General features: G+C 41.8%; 1 protein-coding gene across 6 annotated transcripts in view; it reads right to left on the reverse strand.

Moving 5' to 3' along the window:
• Positions 1-20,381, reverse strand: part of DNAH3 (dynein axonemal heavy chain 3) — a 195,904-nt gene that overhangs the window by 81,567 nt on the left and 93,956 nt on the right. For all 6 annotated transcript variants that reach the window (XM_049903316.1, XM_049903322.1, XM_049903317.1 and 3 more), the window contains 7 exons: positions 19,029-19,248; positions 18,263-18,397; positions 12,542-12,653; positions 11,032-11,273; positions 7,472-7,572; positions 5,088-5,193; positions 2,400-2,529 (listed from right to left, as the gene is read on the reverse strand). In XM_049903316.1, the coding sequence (XP_049759273.1) occupies positions 2,400-2,529; positions 5,088-5,193; positions 7,472-7,572; positions 11,032-11,273; positions 12,542-12,653; positions 18,263-18,397; positions 19,029-19,248 (1,046 nt within the window). The remainder of the gene's footprint in view (positions 1-2,399; positions 2,530-5,087; positions 5,194-7,471; positions 7,573-11,031; positions 11,274-12,541; positions 12,654-18,262; positions 18,398-19,028; positions 19,249-20,381) is intronic.

Here is a 20,381-nt window from a genome sequence, read left to right on the forward strand (position 1 = left end):
TCCAAGTAAAATGAAATCCTTAACAACGTCGATGTTTTTTTCTGTTTATCATGATGCTACTTACTAGTCCAGTTGTGAGAATTTTTGTTTTCTTTATACAGAGGTATAATCCATGTTGAAGGGTGTACTCTGATCTTCATCAATAAGTGCTTCAAGTCCTCTTAGCTTTCAGCAAGCAGGTTGTGTCATCTGCATATCACAGGTTCCTAATGAGTCTTCCTCCAATCCTGATGCCATGCAATATCCCTCACCAGTATTAAGACATATCAGCATCAACATTATGTATCCCTGATAGGATGCACTGAGAATGATACATCATCACTCCTGTGTCATTGTAACCAAAAACGCATGATAATTTCAATCTAATTATGAGAAAACATCAGGCAAGCCCAGATTGAGAGACATTTTATAAGATAACTGACCAACGCTCATCAAGCGTCAAGATTATGAAAGACAAGGAAAGACTGAGGAACTGTCGTAGACTGGAGGAGCCTAAGGAGATAGAGGGGACATTGATGGTTCAGTGGTAGAATTCCTGCTTTCCATGCCAGATTCAATCCCTGGCCCATGCACCTCATGTGCAGCTACTATTCATCTATCAGTGGTGGTCTGTGTGTTGCCAAGATGCTGAACAAGTTTCAGTGGAGCTTCTAGACTAAGAGGGACTAGGAAGAAAAGCCTGGCAATCTACTTCTGAAAACCAACCAATGAAAACCCTATGGATCACAACAGTCCAGTCCACAACCAATCGGGGAGCTGGCGCAGGACCAAGTGGCATTTCATTCCATTGTGCATGGGCTTGCCAAGAGTTGGTAGCTGACTCAAGGGCAACTAACAACAAAAACAAGGAGATGACGATGAAATGTGATGTGGCATTCTGAATTGGCTACTGAAACAGAAAAAAGACAATTCATGGAAAAACTGGTGAAATTTGAATAAGGTCAGTAGTTTAGTTATTAGTACGTACAGTAACAATATAAATTTCCCAGTTCTAATCATTGTACTTTGGTTAGGCAAAAAAAGCTGAATGAAGGGTATACATGACTCTCAGTACTCTTTTGCAACTTTTCTGTAAGTCTGAATTTATTTCAAAATAGAAAGTTAAAAAAGTCTTTAGTTTACTTATCTCAAGGCCTTGTTAACCATGCATGCCATGTTCTTGCATTTTAAAACTGACAGAACAAAAAGTTAAGACATAATAGAGTCAGGTACATCTTTGTTCAAACCAGTCTCCACTTGTTAGTACAGTGTGCATTTGAGCACTCTCAAGAGGATTCATAGCTGTAGATTTGGGAAGGCAAGAGATAAGCCACTCAGAGCTGAGGACAATAAGTCTATTTCTGGTATTTAGTGCCTTTTTCCTGAAGAACACATTATATAAGAACAGTAAACAGATATTGGAAAAACATGCAAAGTTTTAAAAATAATGCAACTACATGGCGTAGTATGCAATTGGTGTACTTCTGAAAAAAACTGCCTACAGATTTAATTTTAGAAAACTAAGTTATCTTCAGCCAAAGGAGGCATCATTCAACTGTTCACCATATAACATTTTTGATCTACACCGACAATGTCTTTGAAAGAGATGGACTGGGAAAATACGTTCATGTGCCAGAAGTTGTAAAGAAGATCCGTTTTGAGTTTGTTATATGCTGCCTTGAAAAAGAAATGGCATTTGATAAAAGTTCTCCAAATGGAAACATCTTTTGTCATTTCCAGCAGAATTCAGTGAAATTTGATTTATGCACAAAAGTTGGAGATATCTGACTTAACCATGAGAAGTACAGAAATCATAGTACCATTGGTTTAAATGCCTTACAGAACTTCCCTATTTTTGGAAGCGAATGTGATCAGCTCTCTTACACATGACTGTGTATTTGTGTGTTTTGTCACTTTATATTTTTGTAATGTAGTTTTTTTTTCATAAATGGGGGGGCATCTGGCAATATCGGGAGATCAAACGTTAGGAGTCTGCATGATAAATATAATGTAGGTTTTTTTAACATGGGAAAATACCCTCTCTATTTTTTCTTCAGAATCTTTATTTCTCAGATAAGAGTCCTGCGTATCATCTAAATTTATTTTCCTCCAGTACACTCCTGTGAAATAAAGTGGTACAGGAATTATTACTCCCATGTGTGGATGAGGAACCTAAGCTGAGGAAAGATGGGGTCATTTGCACAAGGATACCCAGCAAATCAATGCCAAAAGAAGGCTAAAGTCAATACATACTGACTCTTTCCACTACATTTTACTATCTACATTCCAAAGGCTAGCTTGTTCTAGACCAAAAGCCCTGTCCCATTGTAACTCATAGGTGGAAGAGAAGGGTAGGGGCAGAAGAAATAGCCAAGGCACCCCAGCCTTCCCCTGGTTTAAGAATCATGGTTAGCACTTACCAAGCAGAGAGGAGTACAGTCTCATCATAGAGAAGGCAAGGTGGATGGGAGACGTTTGGACCACAAATCTACACTGAAGGCGGGTAAAATCCAGGCAGGGCTGGACGAGCCACATGAACATGTCATCAACCTGAGAGTAGAATGCTATGTGAGAACTGGAGGCATTACCAAAAAGTACGTTGAAGACCAAGTGCTTGGTCTACCTCGGGGAGGCTGGAGGTGTTGGTAAGATTGCTGATTACTTTTGAGTGTCGGTGCATAGGAGAAAGCCCACTGGCACCAAGCTCTGCCCCCACCTTCCGCCTTAATGATCCTAAGGCTGTACAGCCCACAGGCCATGCTGACTCAGTTTCCTATCCTCATCCCTTCTGTCCTACTTCCCAGAGCTTGATACACAATGAGGCTCAGTGCTACTCTAGTTCGGCTGTACAATGCATGAAATAGGTTGAGGGCCCAGCCACAGAGTTTGACTTTGTTTTTATAAAAACGTTAGGCATTCTGAACAACTGATTTATAAATAATTGGCCTTTGTAAAGTGGAAGGGCTGTATAAAGTGGCCATAGGAAGTGCAGAGCTAAGTTTGGGGTTCATTTTCAGTAATTCACTTATTTCCTTCCTTTCTTCCTTCCTCCCTTTCTTCTTTTTTTAGTGAGGGGGTACAATAATTCTTGTCTGCTCCCCACCCCATTTAACCTTTTTAAAAAATTACTGGACTCACTTTTCCTCTCTTAGTGTTTTTTCATGTTTACTATACTTTATTTGTGATTCTCACTGTAAATTATCTTAAAAAAAATTTTTTTAGAAGCAGGTAAAACATCAGTAAATACATGTACCCACAAAAAAATGCACATACATGTGTGAAAAAAACAGGTGCCGCAGTGTCAGTTCTGACTCATGGAGGCCCCATGAGTGTCAGAGTAGAATTTGTCCCATAGGGTTTTCCATGGCTGATTTTTCAGAAGTAGATTGTCAGGACTTTCTTTTGAGTCATCTCTGGGTGGACTCGAACCTTCAACCTTTTGATTGGCAGCCAAGCATATTAACTGTTTGCACCACCCAGGGACTCCAAACCTGTTGCCAGCGAGTCGGTTCCGACTCACAGCGACCCTATAGGACAGAGAAGAACTGCCCCAGAGGGTTTCCAAGGAGTGGCTGGTAGAGTCTAACTGCCGACCTTTTGGTTAGCAGCTGAACACTTAACCACTTCACCACCACGGACTCCAGGTTTGTGAATATGTATATACATGTGTATAAATGCATTTATATGTATGTATGACTACCTGTATATATATGGATATGTGGTATATTCAACAAATACTTACTGAGCATCTATGAATTACATTGTTCTACATACTGGGGATAAAGGATGGATAAGATAGACAAGGTCCCTGCCCTCATGGAGCTTACAGTCTGGGGGAGGAAGAAGACAAACAATAAACAATTAAGCAAGCAAGGAAATAAAATACTTACAGACCATGAAAAGTACTAGCAAGAAATAAAGGTGCTACAATGGAGAACAACAGGAAGGGTTTAAATAGGGTGGTCAGGGAGGGCTTCTTGGAGGAGGAAACCTTTATGCAGAGACCTGGATGGCAAGGCTGAGCTACCCATGAGATGACCTGGGGCAAGATTTCTAGGAAAAGGAATCGAAAGTGCAAAAGCCTTGAGTTGGTAAGACCTGAGGTTTTCTCCAACCAGAAATAAGGCATGAGGGTGGAGAGTAAGGACTCCGGCTCAGGAAGGGGGTAGGTAGTGAAGTTGAAGAGAAGGGCAGGGTTAGATGGAAGACCCCTGTGGACCCTGATAAGGTTTTAGACTTTATGCTGAGGACATTGGGGAGTCCCTGGAGGAGTTTTTGTGTATGGGGATTTGGCAGTTTCCAATGTGTGTGTAAACTGGCCCCTGAGAATGCACGTGCACATGTGTTTGTATAAAGGTCTGTGTTTATATAAACTATCCCACGCATTTAAGTGGTGACAGTCATAGGGCTATGCCACAAAATTCCCCGAAGTGTTTCTATGGTGGGAACAGGACCTGACTCAGACCCTTCCTCACTTCTCTGTTACTGCAGGAAGGGACAGGAGGCACTACAAACACGGTTTCTCCCTGTTTCTCCCCTTCCTGCTTCCCTAGTCCACAGGTGTGGCCTGCAGCTGCCTAGCCTGAACTTTCACACCTCTTTTTGGAAGGGAAGAAGGTTAAGAGTCACTCTTCAGAGCTACAATAAAAGCATTTCCAACTGGTTCCAGCTCCTTCGAGGTGGGAGGTATGGGCCCTAGGTTACTCAAATGGAGGGTGGCAGGGCAGAGAGAAACACAGCTCTTCCTAACTGGGCACATCTCTTTGAGCAACTTCTAGAGATGTTTCTGCTTGTGGGGCAATGGTGAAGGAGGTGACATTCCAGCCACCGTATAGAATGGCTCTTTAAGCACCGGAATTCTCTACTGAAGCTGAGGAGAGATGGAGAAAGTAGGAGGAGGAGGAGGAATTGACTGTACCACTCCACCCCATCCCATGGTGAAGAAAATTAGAAAAATGGCAGGCAGCCATGAAACAAGGTAACTGGGGACAGGCAGGAAAACCCCTGCCCCTTCTTGCCTCCTGAAACTATGTTGATAAAGAGGCAGCCAAGAGGTTTTTGAGATGAGGAGTACGGAGGCAGGGAGGGAAGGGGGCTGAGGGTCTCACCAATGCCTTGTGCTCCTCAGTGAGGCTGGAGGGCAGGGTGTCCATGTAGGAGTCCTTCAGGGGCTTCCAGCCTAGCTGATGGGGCTCCATGTAGATCATCCCACACCTGTCAAGCACAAACAGGACCAGCCTGATCCACATCTGGGCTCGCAGGCATAGAGGGGTGAGGCAAATGAGGGCAGTCATGGCAAGGTAAGGCTCTGGAGTTTGAATCAGGGCACAGACCCCTCACCAGGTCCAGGCCAAAGGGAAGGTGCACGAATGATAAGAGACCAGTTATAAGAACTACGTCTCTGGAGTCAGAGACACTTGGATTCAAATTCTAGCCTCAGATTCTACTGAGTGATCGTAGCAAGTTTCTTTCTTTTTTTTTTTTATAATTTATTTTTATTTTTGTTGTTGAGAATATACACACCAAACTGTACCTCAATTCAACAATTTCTACATGTAAATTCAGTGACATTGATTACATTCTTTGAGTTGTGCAACCATTCTCAGCCTCATTTTCCAAGTTGTTCCTCCCTCGTTAACATAAACTCTCTGCCCCCTAAGTTTCCCATCTGATCTTTCCAGTTACTGTTGGTTAATTTGATCCCATAAGCAGGGTTTGTTTTTTTTTTAAATGTCTTTGAATTTCTGTGGTCTTCTCTACAAAATGAGGAATATATAAGTCTGTGGCTTATAAGGCTGTTATAATGATTAAATAAGAAATTGCCAATAAAGAATTTAGCACCATGCCCAGTACATACCCACTGCCATCAAGTTGATTTTGACCTACAGCTACCCTATAGGAGAGGGTAGAACTGCCCCCATAGGGTTTCCAAGGCTATAATTCTTATGGAAGCAGGCTGCCACATCTTTCTCCTGACAAGCGGCTGGTAGGTTCAAACCGTTGACCTTTCGGTTAGCAGCCAAGTACTTAACAACTGTGTCACCAGGGCTCCCTTGCCCAGCACATAGAAGACCCTTGATCAATGGTAGCTATTGCCATAAATACACACGTACGGACACACAGCATTTTATGTAACATGTCTTTTTTTTTTCCATTCTGCTTCATGTAAATGCTGTCTTGTTCATTACTAATACTGGCTACCATTTATTGAGCATCTCTTGCATGTCTGGCACTCTGCTGGCCTTAATGGCCTTCATCTCTGAATCTTTTTCCTCATGGACTGCATTTCAGACATGAAGAGGTTGTGGCTCAGAGAGGTTAAGTGGCTTGGAAGGGGTCATACAGCTGGCAAGTGGTATAGCCAGGGTGGGAGCCCAAGTCGGTCTAACTTGCCATGTACTCTTTCGACTCCGTCTCATTCATTACCTTTGGGAATGTGGGCTGATTTTATTTTATTTTTTATGAAGTTCAGGTGCATAGATGTGGATTACTTATCCTCCTTGGCAAACTCGGAGCTCTGATGGTGCAGTGGTTAAGAACTGGGCTGCTAACCAAAAGGTTGGCAGTTCAAACTCACCAGCTGCTCCTTTGAATCCCTATGGGGGCAGTTCTACTTTGTCCTATAGGGTTCCTATGGTCAGAATTGACTCGATGGCAATGGGTTTGGGTTTGGATTGGCACACTCATCATTAGCCTATGCGTGGCCTTTCCTAGTTTATTGTTTTCAGTAATATAATAAATGCCCATTAACCTACCACCCAGGCAGAAGCTAGGATCTTGACAATAACCATATAACTTGGAACCACGTAGCTATAGCTTATCCTACTGCCCTGGCTTTCCCCCTGAGGTAGCACAGCATCTTGAATCTTGTGGTCACCTGTTCCTTGATTTCCTTCCTTTTTAAATCGTTTTATAGCATTTCTGTATATCCCTAAAACACATACATTTTTATTTTAGTTGTTTTTAATAATTTAAAAGGGGCACCATACTTTATGTAAGATGTTGGACTTATTTGTATATACACAGTATTGTTATGATTTTAACCTTAACATATTTACTAAAATTTATCCATATACTTATATGTCAGTATAGTTCATTTATTTTGAGTGCTATATAAATATTCCAACTTATGACTATATTAAACTTTATTCATTCACTTCTGTTAAAGGACATTTGCATTGTTTCTAAGCATTTGTCACTGTGAACGATGCCACTATGGGCAAAAGTTTTTTTTGAGCATATCCTTAGGAACAAAATTGTTGGGCATGGGGTGTATGAATGTCCAACTTTAGGAGATAATGTTAAACTAACTCTTTTCCAAAGTGCCTGCTCAATTTTAGAGCAATGTGGGTTGAGGGCTGATTTTATGACCAACCTAAGTAAGAACAAATAATGCAGCCGAATGCTGGGGTTAATCACATTTGTGAGTTTTTAGCCGCCCCCCCTCCCACCACAGGTCAGTGGGGCCACCCCTTCCCTCGAGGTGACTTACCTGCTCACAGTGGCCGGTGAGGCCTGCTCGAGGTCAGCTGGCTCGAAGACCAGACTCATCTTGGGGCTCATTTGGATAATCTCTCCACTCATTAAACACAGCTGAAAGCGCAAAGCAGAGAGGCAGAGTGCAGGCAAAAGGGTTAAATTCCATCTTAAACAACAGGCTTTAGTGGAGACAAAGCTTGTTTGAATTCACTGAACATATATTGTTTGTGCACTGACTATGTGTCAACACCATAATGGTATTGGAGAAGAATACTGAATAAACCATGGACTGCCAGAAGAAAGAACAAATTTGTCTGGGAAGAAGTACAGCCAGAATGCTCCTTAGAAGCAAGGATGGTGAGACTTTGTCTCACTTACTTTGGACATGTTATCAGGATGGACCAGTTCCTGGAGAAGGACATCATGCTTGGTAAGGTCAGCAAAAAGGAGGAAGACCCTCAACAAGGTGGATTGACACAGTGGCTACAACAACGAGCTCAAACATACCAACGATCGTGAGGATGGCTCAGGACTAGGCAATGTTTCGTTCTATTATATATAGGGCCACTATTGAGTCGGATCTGATGGGATGGCACCTAACAACAACAACAACGACAGCACTATGTGTGAGGCATTGTATTAGGTACAGGGAATAAAACATACAACCTCTGTCCTTTTAGAGTTTACATTCTACTGGGAGGAGACAGATGCTAAGCAAAATACATAGTCTATAAAACGGTGAAAAGTGTTAGGGAGAAAAATAAAGTAGAAGAGGGGAGAGAGTGGTACTGAAGTATCACTACCCTCACTCAGAGTCAAGTTAATTGTAATTTTAAATAGGGAGGTTAGGGGCTCACTGAATTGTAGCCTTCATTGTAAAGGACCAAGAAGTTCTTAGACTGCCCCACCTTTCATGGTCCCTTTCTTAGTGCTTCCCATTTGCTAACATGGGTTCAGGCAAGATGTTTAAGTCATAAGACAGCCTGAGGCCTTCGTCTCTCATAAGAGAGAGGAAACACCATGGCTCATCCTAACTGGTGGGCGAAAAGCTTCCTGTATGTTACCTGGCCCACATCAAACACATCTTGAAACAGGTCACTGTGTGCATACCCAGTAAGGTCACAGCTGCCATGGGGCTACCACCACCAGCAGTGTCATCTCTGAGACCCAAGAAAAGTAAAATAGACACCCACCTGTGACAGTAGTTTGATTTATATCCAGAGGTGAGAAGAGAAATTAGGAAATTCACTCATTAGGACACTTTTGATATGCCTAATCTCAAGACCGACCTACACATTTGTACAATTAGTATATATAATACAGTCCACCTCATGTAATAAAATTGATTTCTATTTTTATAGGTTATATAATCAAAATTATGCACACACTATAATTAGTGGATGTGTAATTTGGATAATCAGGCCTTCCATGGTTGAGCATGACTCACTCTTAGTCTTGTGAAATTTAAACAGCTATGAAAATATATTTTGACTTGATAATGACTTATATTCACTGTAGGAACCCTTCCTTAAAATGGCAATAAATTTTATTATTTATTTTATTAAAAAAATACTTATATAGCTCCTGCCATATGTCAGGAAGTATCATAAGCAGCTTGCAGATATTAATTTATTTAATCTTCCTAACAACACTATGAGGTACATACTATTTGCGCATTTTACAGATGATGAAACTGAGGCATAGAGAGATTAAGTAGCTTGTCCAAGTTTATACTGCCAGTAAGTGACAGAGTTAAGAGATGAACCCAGGGAGTCTGTCTCCAGATACCAAGCTCTTTAACCACAACACACATTTTGACAGAATGTATTTTCCAAGAATTGCTGCAATAATTTCTCCCATCCCACACCCACTTTGTAATGTGATCTTGCCGCACTTCCATCAAGGGGTGGAGTCTATTTCTCTATCCCCTTAAATCTGGGGGGACTCTGTGACTTCTTTGACTAAGAGAATTCAGAAGAAGTAATGCTGTGCCAGTTCTGAGGCTAGCCCTTAATTTCTTTTAAACATACACTTCTTGCCTCTTGGAAGCCAGCTACCACATAAGAAGTGCCACTACTTTAAGAACATCATATGAGAAGCCCAACCCACGTGGAGAGGCAGGGAGATTAAGATGCTATTTGCAGAGAAAGAGACCAAGGAGGAATGAGACCCCAGTCATTGAGTGAAGAAACCATCTTGGATGTAGATTCTCCAGCATTAGCTGCCCAGCCGACGTCCCAAGGAAAAGAGACCAATCATCCAGCTGAACCCTTCCAAAATTTCTCACCTCAAAATCATGAGCACAATAAACGGTAATTTTAAGCCGCTGAGTACTGGGGTAGTTTGTCATACAGCAATGAATAACCGAAACACTTCCCATATATCAGATACTACACCTGCACGATCTCATTTAATTCTCAACAAGCCTATTTTATTATTATCTTTTTACAAATGAGAAAACTGATGTTCAGAGAAGTTAAGTAACTTGCCCAAGACAACACAGCACCGTGGCAGAGCTTAGAATTCCAATCTGATACCACCACCGAGGCTTTTAACCACTGGAAACATAAGCAGTTGATATCTGCTACTTTCTTTTTTTTTTCTTTTTACTATTGTAAACGTATAGGTAACAGAACATTTGCCAATTCAGCGTTTTTCATTTGTACAATTCAGTGAAACCACTTAGACCAATCATGTTGTGCAACCATCACCAACATCCATTGCCATATTTTCCATCCCCATAAACAGAAACCCAGTGTTAGTGAAACAAAGATTCCCCTTCCCTCCCGCCACTGGTAGCCGCTGTTTGTTAAACTGTTAAACTCTGATCTCTATACATTTGCCTATTTTAAGTGTTTCATATTAATGAGATCATACAATGTTTTTCTTTTTGTGATTGACTTATTTCACTCAGCATAATGTTAGCTAGGTTCTTCCACGGTGTGGCATGTTATCAGGGCATCATTTCCCTTTATAGCAGAGTATTATTCAATTGTATGTATGCACCACATTTTGTTGATCCTTTCATCTGTTGATGGGCATTTGGGTTGTTTACAGGTTTTGACTGTTGTGAATACGGCTGCCACGAACACTGGTGTGCATGTCTGTTAGTGTCGCTGCTTTAAGGTCTCTTGGGTATATTCCTAAGAGTGGGATTGTTGGGTCATATGGCAGCTCTATTTTTAACTTTTTGAGAGACGACCAAACTGTTTTCCACAGCAGCTGTACCATTTTGCATTCCCATCAGCAATGGTTGCGGGTTTCAGTTTCTCTGCATCCTTGCCAACATTTGTTATTTTCTGTTGTTTTTTTTTTTAAAATCTTAACCATCCTAGTAAGTGTAAAGTGGTATCTCCCTAATAGCTAATGACACTGAGCATCTTTTCATGTTCTTGGTGGTCGTCTATATATCCTCTTTGGTAAAATGTTTATTCAGGTCCTTTGCCCGTTTTTCTATTGTGTTGTTTGTTAATGTAGCAAATGTATGTATTATATATTTTTAATTAATCACTCACTTCAATAGAAGAGTTTATACCCCACCCATGTAAAAGTGATATCAGACTCAGTAGATACCTTTTTATTGTCATCTAGAACAGTGTTCATATTTTCAATCCAAACAGCATCCACTGGCCCATCAAATATAATCCACTTGCGGTCGTCAGATACTGAAGATGCTTGTTCCCGGAAAGCGTTGGCAAGGACACCGTCTGTCCACTCATGGCTCACTGGGTCAAAGCACCCATAGAGTTGCCCCATGGTGATAGCCTTGGGGTTGATGACCTTGTACTCCACGGCAAACTCCTCCATCTGGTTGGCTGGGCAAGAAGGTCCAACACCAGTTACAAAAGCTCCGAGGAGACCAGGAATATTAGAGAAGAGATTATGTCATCTCAAAGACCAACCAACCTTTATGAATGTGCCATCCAAAGACAGTCCTTATAAAATGTGTGATCAGTTCTTATAAAAATTGGGATATCTGTATAAGCAATGCCTTAAATTGTTAGGTTACTATTAAAAAAAAACAAAAACAAAAACAAAAAACAAACCCACTGTCATCAAGTTGATCCTGACTGACAGCGACCCTACAGGACAGAGTAGAACGGCCCCATAGGGTTTCTAAGGCTATAATCTTTATGGAAGCAGATTGCCACATCTTTCTCCCTTGGAGCAACTTGTGGGTTCAAACCACTGACCTTTTGGTTAGCAGCCAAGTGCTTTAACCACTGCGCCACCAGAGCTTCTTATCAAAACCTCAAAAATCCAACAGCGATGCAATCATCAAACGTTATTAGAAAAAATTTTAAAATGAAGTACTTGAAGTGATCATGTAAACACACCCACAACAAACCACTGCTTTTCAAAACCACAAGTTTGAGTTTTACTAAGAAACAAAAAGAAACCCGCCCAAAAGACCCATTCCTTTTAAAATAAACACAGCTTACATTTGTTGAACAGGTACCGTGTGAGGTTATTTACCTGCATAACCTCATTTAATTCTCACAACAATCCCGTTTTACAGCTGGGAAAACAGAGGCTAAGAAGAAAACAGGGAGGTTTACTCATTTGCCTAAGGCCTGGGTCTGATTCAAAAGCCTGAGCTCTTATCCTTTACATTAAAAGAAAAAAAGAAAAGGCAGGAGGGAGGAAAAAGGATGAAAAAGAAAGAGAAGGAAGGAAGAGAAAGAAAAGGAAGGAGAGGGGAGGGGAGGGAAAAGGGCAGATGGAAAGGAAATAGTAATGATTTGCTTGTAAACTAATACAATGATTTGTTTTTAAACTAATTTTGTTTAGGCCAAAGACAGGAGTTTCTCTCTCAATGGGAAACCTTTGGAGAAGCCACCTTTCAGCATTTGAGAAAATTCCTCCAGTCTTAACGGCATCCACATAAAATCCTGTTAGGAGCCCGCCTCTCCCCCTGCCTTGTATTTCCCACCAGCAGACATCTGTGTGCCATGGTCTATTTCTAGCTCTGACGTCATCATCCAGGACTGGCAAGACTAACAGCCTGGCATTATCTCCATGGAGCCAGCCAACTGACTGGGGAGTCCTGTTCTCCCCTGGAAGCCAGAGATATGAGTTTTACCTGCATATAAATCACCCAGAGCTGCAGCCAACACTTTATAAGCACAGGTCTTGCCGCCCATGGGGTCTCCGACAATCATGTAGCCATGTCTCACCAGCATCATCTCGTAGATCTGGGAGGAGACACCATATAAGAAGTTAATCAGTGCTGGCCTTGCCAAACTGCAAGTGAGTCATAACCACATGAGGAATGAAGGGCTGAAAGGAGAGGCTCATGGCCACTTCTACATCTGGTGAGCCGTAGTCCTTTTTATGATCTATTGTTTCAATACTTTTTGGATGAATAAATATGTGTGCATGCCTCAAATTATTTAAGAAGTTAAAAAAAAAAACAGTTGTCATCGAGTTGACTCTGACTTACGGGGAGCCCATGTGTGTCAGAGTAGAACTGCTCTCCATAGGATTTCCAATGGCTGTGATCTTTTGGAAGTAGATCACCAGGCCTTTCTCCCTAGCACCTCTGGGTGGACTTGAACCAACAACCTTTCAGTTAATAGGCAAGGGTTTAACTCTTTGCGCCACCCAGGAGGCCATTTGAGGGATGTCATTGTTGGGTGCTGTTGAGTCAACCTCGACTGATAAGAGACCCCATGTGACAAAGCTGAATTGCCCCATACAGTTTGCTTGGCTATAGTCTTGATGGAAGCAGATCACCAGATCTTTCTCCCATAGAGCCACTGGGTGGGTTCCAACTGCCAACCTTTTGAGTAGTAGCCAAGCACTTAACCGTTGCACCACCAGGGCTCCTTATTTAAAGGATGTTGCTGCATGCCGTTGAGTAGATTCCAGCTCATAGCGACTCTATAGTACAGAGTAGAACTGCCCACAGTGTTTCACAGACTGTAATCTTTACAGGAGCAGATCACCAGGTCTTCTCTCCCTCAGAGCCACTAGTGGATTCGAATCACGGACCTTTTGGTTAGCAGCTAAGCACTTAACCATTGCACCACCAGGGCTCCTTATTTAAGGGAAAAAACCAAAAAAAAAAAGCAAACCCATTGCCATCAAGTCAATTCTGACTCATAGCAAACCTATAGGACAGAGTAGAACTGCTCCATATGGTTTCCAAGGAGCACCTGGTAGATTCAAACTGCCAGCCTTTTGGTTAGCAGCTGTAGCTCTTAACTACTATGCCACCAGGGTTTCGTGCTATTTAGAGGATCCCAAACAAAACCCAGTGCTGTTGAGTCGATTCTGACTCATAGCAACCCTATAGGACAGAATAGAACTGCTCCATAGAGTTTCCAAGGAGCGCCTGGAGGATTCAAACTGCCAACCCTTTGGTTAGCAGTTGTAGCACTTAACCACTATACCACCAGGGTTTCCATTTAGGGGATAGGAACTACTATTTGCTCAGCACCTTTCTAAGTGTTAAGCATCAGGTGATTTACCCAAATTGTTTCACTTTGTCCACTCAGGTATCATTATCCATGTTTTACTGATGGGAACAGTGAGCCCAAGAGACGTTAAGTAACTTGCCCAAGCTCATCAGTGGTAGAGCCAGGATATGAGCACAGGGCTGTCAGACTTCAGTGCCCCTAACCTTTTCATTACACCGTTGCCATTTGCTTTTATAGAGAAAAAGGGAACAGTGGTCATTTTAGCAAATTGTACTTCTATTGAAACGTCCCATCTCAAGGCTTAAATGCTGTTCTGCCTTGATCGGAGCTCTCAGTAGATGAAAATGTGTTTTCTGAGCCAGGCCTCAGACTGTAAAATATCAGTAACCTTCCATATAAATTTACCCTCAACCTGGAGAAGCAACAGCTACGAGGAAGCCCATTTCTTGAATGTTCTGACTGCTCCTCCTTGTCTGTGACAAATAGCCTGGTTACAGTTGAAACACAAATGCCACGTTCATTTACGTTTACATGAAATTTTATGGCTTTTCTCTCTCTGTCTTTAGAGTCCCCCAAAGAAAGGGGACACAACAAAGATGAGAATGTAAAGTGGCGGGGAAACTAGATTAACGGACATGTAACAACCAGAACAGAAATATTGAGAATGTTCACACATTGTGAAGAAAATAATCAATGTCACTGAACAACTTGTATACAAATTGTTGAATGGGAACCTAAACTGCTGTGTAAACCTTTGCCGAAAACACAATAAAATATTATAAAATAAATAAATAAGAAAGGGGACACATGAAGGTTTTTTTTTTTTTTTTAAAGATGACGTTCCCATTATTTTTCTTGTCGGAGGTGAGTGATAGAGGTCTAAATGAGGGTAGTGACAACAGAGTGTAGTGCAAGGTGTTAAGCACCTATTATGTGCAGGCATTGTTCTAGGTGCTGAGGATGTATCAGGGGAACAAAACAACTAGATCTCTTACCATCAACTGAGCTTATATTCAAATAGATTTGAAAGCTATTTCAGATTGAATACAGATAGATGGTGTGACCATGTATTAGAAATAAAGCACAGGAAGGTATCAATGATTTAATAGCCTCACACCTTCCCCACCACATACTCCTCAAGTGGATTATCACGGTGTCAGTATAAAAGGGCATGTGGCTCCAGATATCTTCTGAAAATACTAATACTTGGTACCAACCCACATAAAAGCTCATCTGTAGGTCTGCGACTTACTTTGAAATATATGATGGCTGGCCAATGATGGATGGATAAGTGATAAAGCAAGCATAGTAAAACATTAACTGTAAAATCTGGGTGGTGGGTACATGGGTGCTCACTATACAATTCTTTTAACTTTTCTGTATGTTTAAAACTTTTCAGAATACAATATTAGGAATAAAAGCTCACGCCTAATTTAAAAAATAGCCCATCTGTAAAACATCAATGAATATGTTGGGATTCAGTATTGGTTTACATGAATTGTGTAGAAAACTAGCTCACTTGGTGATCTCACAGGGGAAAAATCATTATTTTTATCACGAGACAGTCTGATCTCAGAATGCAGAGACTTGGGTTCTAGCCTTTGCCCTCCTTCTAGTGGTTATGAGTTCTGCTGCTAACCAAAAAGTTAGCAGTTCAAATCTACCAGGTGCTCCTTGGAAACCTGTGGGCAGTTCTACTTTGTCCTATAGGGTCAAGTCAGCAACAAGTATGGGTTTTTTTTTAATTTTGGTTCTAACTAATGGTGTGACTTTGGGAAATGAAGATGCTGACTATGCTGATGATGACTGTGGAAGTGAGGGAGTTAATAAGCATGTAGTAGTATTGGGCACAGTACCTGGTTCTTTAAAAAAAAAAATTTCATTGCAGTCAAGCTAATTCCAACTCAAAGCAACCCTATATGACAGGTCAGAAGTGCTCCATAGGGTTTCCAAGGCTGTCGTCTTTACAGAAGCAGAATGCCACATCTTTCTCCCATGGAGCAGCTGGTGGGTTCTAACTGCTGACCCTTTAGTTAGCAGCTGAGTGCTTTAACACTGTGCCACCAGGGCTCCTCACCTGGCACTTTATATACCTGTTATCTCATAGTTACTCTATGGAGAAGGTTTCACTCCCTCCATTTTGCATACAAGGAGCCTGATTTAGACAGAGGAACTAAGGTGCCCAATAGTCCACAGAAAAAAGTGATGGGACTGGGATTTGAACCAAGGTCTGCATTAATCCCAAGCCTCTTCCCTCTTCAGTCTCCTTAAGGAGACTGAGCCAGATGGCATTTAAGGTGCCTTGTAGCTCCATCCTGTGATTCTGCAGACAAAGTGCATTTGGGGCTTATTTCACTCAATTGATCATTTTACCCTGAAACTAGCATGATGATTTACTGTGGTTTTCTAATGTCAGGACTGTGGAGACATTTGTGGTTTGCCTGCCCAACATCCCTTCTCTGTCTATTGATAACAGCACACTAAGTTTTTCTGGGGAACCACCACTTCGTGGTTCAGTCCACATGACTTGGGTGGAGCTGACTCCATCTCCATGTCCAGTGGAGGTGTGTATGTGTATGTGTGGCAGGGGAGGTTATGGCCCAGGCCTTGTCTGTGTGATTGGTTCAGGGCTGGCCATGTGACTTTATCAGAACCATTCAAAGCTAATCCTGAGACTTTTGCTGAAGCCACCTGGACAGTCATGTTCTCTTTTCTTCAGGGCTTGAACCTGAGAAGGTCTAAGTCTGAGGTTCCTGGGGACCCATCTAAGAATGAAGTTTTAACATAGAGAGAGGCAGAGCCCAGAAATGAGGAAAGAGAGATTCCTAATGACATTATCTAAAGACCTGGATACCGCTACACCTGAGGCCAGCCTATTTTGGGACTATTCAGTTAGATGAGTGGATAAATTCTCTTCTTGATTAAAGCAGTTTGAGCAGGTTGAGAAAAAAAAAAAGAAAAAATCACTAATTCAAAATCTAAAGCCAAAGGTTGTGTTTCATTTCCAAATTAAAAAAGAAACCCCAAGGAAGACAGTCACAGGAAGATACTAGATTTTAAACTTTGACTCCTGAAAACAAAATTGAAGGCACAAACAGGTAAGTGTTTGCCTCCATCTCCTCTCAGGTTCCATGGTGCCATAAGTCTTTCTAAAGGACTTTGAACCAGTTCTTCCTGGTTCAGTCATATTTGAGGAAGCGGCATCATTTTAACAGACCCAAATTTTTAAAATGTGGGTGAACCTGAATGATAACTGGAATGGGAAAAAACAGGTCAAGCCCTGCTAGAAACTTAATCTCCCTCTTAGAAAATAGCAGCAGCATGCACATTGCATAGTAAGCAAATCTCTTGACCAGCAGAGTTGGAAAAAGCACTGCTCAGCTCAAAGGTAGTGGCTGACCACACCGCTTTGAATGTGTGCTGCTCTCCACCATCCTTCCAATAATCCAGTCTCCCACATCAGGCTCCTGAAAGCGTTCACTATACCTCTTCTGAGTCTCCCACTTCAGGGCTTCGACTCATAATTTTTCCCATTCCGGTTCACCCAAATTTTAAAAATTCAGAGTCTCTGGGAACATCTAGCTCAATTGGCGTAACACAGTTTATAAATGTTCCACATCCTACTTCGGTGAGTAGTGTCTGGGGTCTTAAAAGCTTGCAAGCAGCCACCTAAGATATTCCACTGGTCCCATCCCACCTAGAGCAAGGCAGAATGAAGAAAACCAAAGACATAAGGGAAGGATTGGTTCAAAGGACTAATGGACCACAATTACCACAGCTTCCACCAGGCTGAGTCCCAGCACAACTAAATGGTGCCCGGCTACCACCAACTGCTCTGACAGGGATCACAATAGAGGGTCCCAGACAGAGCTGGAGATAAGTGTAGAACAACACTTTAACTCACAAAAGAAGAGCAGACTTTCTGGTCTGGCAGAGATTGGAGAAACCCTGAGAGTATGGCCCCCGGACAACCTTTTAACTCAGTACTGAAAAAGCTCCTTAGGTTCACCCTGCATCCAAAGATTAGACAGGATCATAAAACAAAATGAGACTAAATGGGCATATCAGCCCAGGGGCAAGGATGAGAAGGCAGGAGGGGACAGGAAAGCTGGTAATGGGGAACCCAAGGTTGAGAAGGGGAGAGTATTGACATGTCACAGGGTTGGCAACCAATGTTACAGAACAGTATGTGTATTAATTGTTTAATGAGAAACTAATTTGTTCTGTAAACCCTCATCTAAAATACAATAAAAACTTTTTTCAAAAACGCAGGTCTGTTCTGATGTCACTTCCTCGGCCATGACTGAAGCATTTCGAACCGGTTCAAAGCCCTGCTTGATTCAGCAAACTGTAAAATTCCCAGAAGGATACAAAAAACCAACCTGAATAATTTTCCCAATAAACCAAGGTACTGGCTGCAGTTTCATCTTTCTGATGTTCTCATTCAGCACTTCCATGAAAACGTCATAGTCTGGCTTTGGAAGAACGACTCCAGGAAACAAATCTGATATAATGCCCTGTTAACAAGAATTCAGGAGAAGGTGAGGAAGATGATGTATCAGATATGTGATCTCAACATTTTCCTAAAAAGAGATCTATACCAAAAAAAAAAAAAAAAAAACATGTTGCTGTCGAGTCGATTCCAACTCACAACGACCCTATAGGACAGAGAACTGCCCCACAGGGTTTCCAAGGAGTGGCTGGTGGATTCAGACTGACACCTTTTGGTTAGCAGCTGAGCTCTTAATCACTGCGCCACTGGGGGGGTCATGTTTTACAGATAGTGTTGTAATTTGTGATTTTAGGTGAGTTTTGTGGAGGAAACACAAGGTTTGGAATTTTTCAAAAATCTCTGGTATCTATAGATCTCTTTTATCTAGACACCTCTGGGTAAGTTTGAACCCCCAACCTTCCAGTTAGTAGTTGAGCACTTAACCATTTGAGCCACCCAGGGACTCCTTGCTATCATCATTGTTATTTAAATTTTGGGGGGAGGGTATTAAGCAAGAGTCATGCTGGCTAGACATAGAGAGGGGTCAGGAGATGGAAGAGGAACACCACAAAGATGTGCTGAGGATGTCAAAGAAAACATTTCATCTTTAGAAGTTGTGCCCCAGTACTTGGCCAAGGTTCCAAACCACTACTTACCTGAAAAAGAGGGACATCTTGAGCCAAGAACTTGGCTAGGTTGACATCAAGCAAGGCCCGGAGTAGCAGGACACTCTCATCCTCCTCTGGATACTTGAGCTTCAGGTTGCCTGCAGCAGTGAGCACAGACTTGACAGCACGCATGCCATAGTCATAGTGGTGCTGGGAAGAGAGCTGCTCCGAGCATAGGCGGTAGGTTGCGACAATCTTCTGGGCAAGACTGAGAGAGCAAAGACGTGCATGTAGACCCTCAGCAGACGTTTCCAACATCCTTGTCCCCTGCCCCGTTAGAAGCCAGGCTTGCCATGGACTTGATGGAGAAGCCCTATCATTTGAAGGTCTTTTTATAGAGTTACCAGAGTGAGCTAAGGTAGCTCTATAATTATTTCAAAGTTAAGATCCTCTAAGATATGTTGATTGAAAAAAGCAAATATACACACATACATATGCGTACACACGTGCACATACACATTATGAAATTATGTGTATATACTTCTATGTATATATACATGTACACATACACACACATATATAACATACTGTATATGGAATTACATGCATATATACTTACATGTGTATATATCAATGTATGTGTATACATATACACACACACTAACACCCCCCACACACAAAGCTTTAGGAAGAATACATCAAACTATTAACATTGTTAAATCCCGGAGAGTGGGACTAATGGCAAACTCACTTTTTTCACTTCTGTAACCTTACCAATTTCTTCAATGTTTTACTTTTTTAATTGAAAAAAATCAATTCAAAATTTAATATACACAGAACACAACACATGTACACTCAGGTGCACTGCCATTTCTTATTCTTCCTTGGCATACAACTGGACCACATTTCCCAGCCTCCCATGCAGTTAGGTGTGGTCACTCTACTGAGTTCTGGCCAATGGAATGTGAATGAAAGGGAAGTACGCCACTTTCAGGGCTGGTCCACAGAAACCTCCTCCCTGAGATCTTCCATGCTCATGTGTTGTAGCCACAAGATACAAGTAACCTGGGCCCGTGAGTTACCCCTTGGGGGAGAACCGCTCCTGATCATAAACACCTATTTTGGTTTTCCAGTGAGTGAAAAACAAACTTCTGTTATAAACCATTGGGATTTGGGAGTTAGGGTTATCCTAACTAATACATGTATGCACACTGCCCTGATGGGGGTCCTCTTTATAAAACTGATTTATCGTAAAAGCAAAGGGTCTGTGTTGTTCACCAGCCCCTACCTAGCACAGGGCTTGGCGTAAGGCTCAATAATGTTTGCCAATTGAATAAATAAATAAATTAAATGGGCAAATCAATGTAATCTAGTTGTACTATAGAAAAAACAAACCTCATA

Source organism: Elephas maximus, chromosome 12 (genome assembly GCF_024166365.1).
Source record: "Elephas maximus indicus isolate mEleMax1 chromosome 12, mEleMax1 primary haplotype, whole genome shotgun sequence".
NCBI lineage: Eukaryota > Metazoa > Chordata > Mammalia > Proboscidea > Elephantidae > Elephas > Elephas maximus.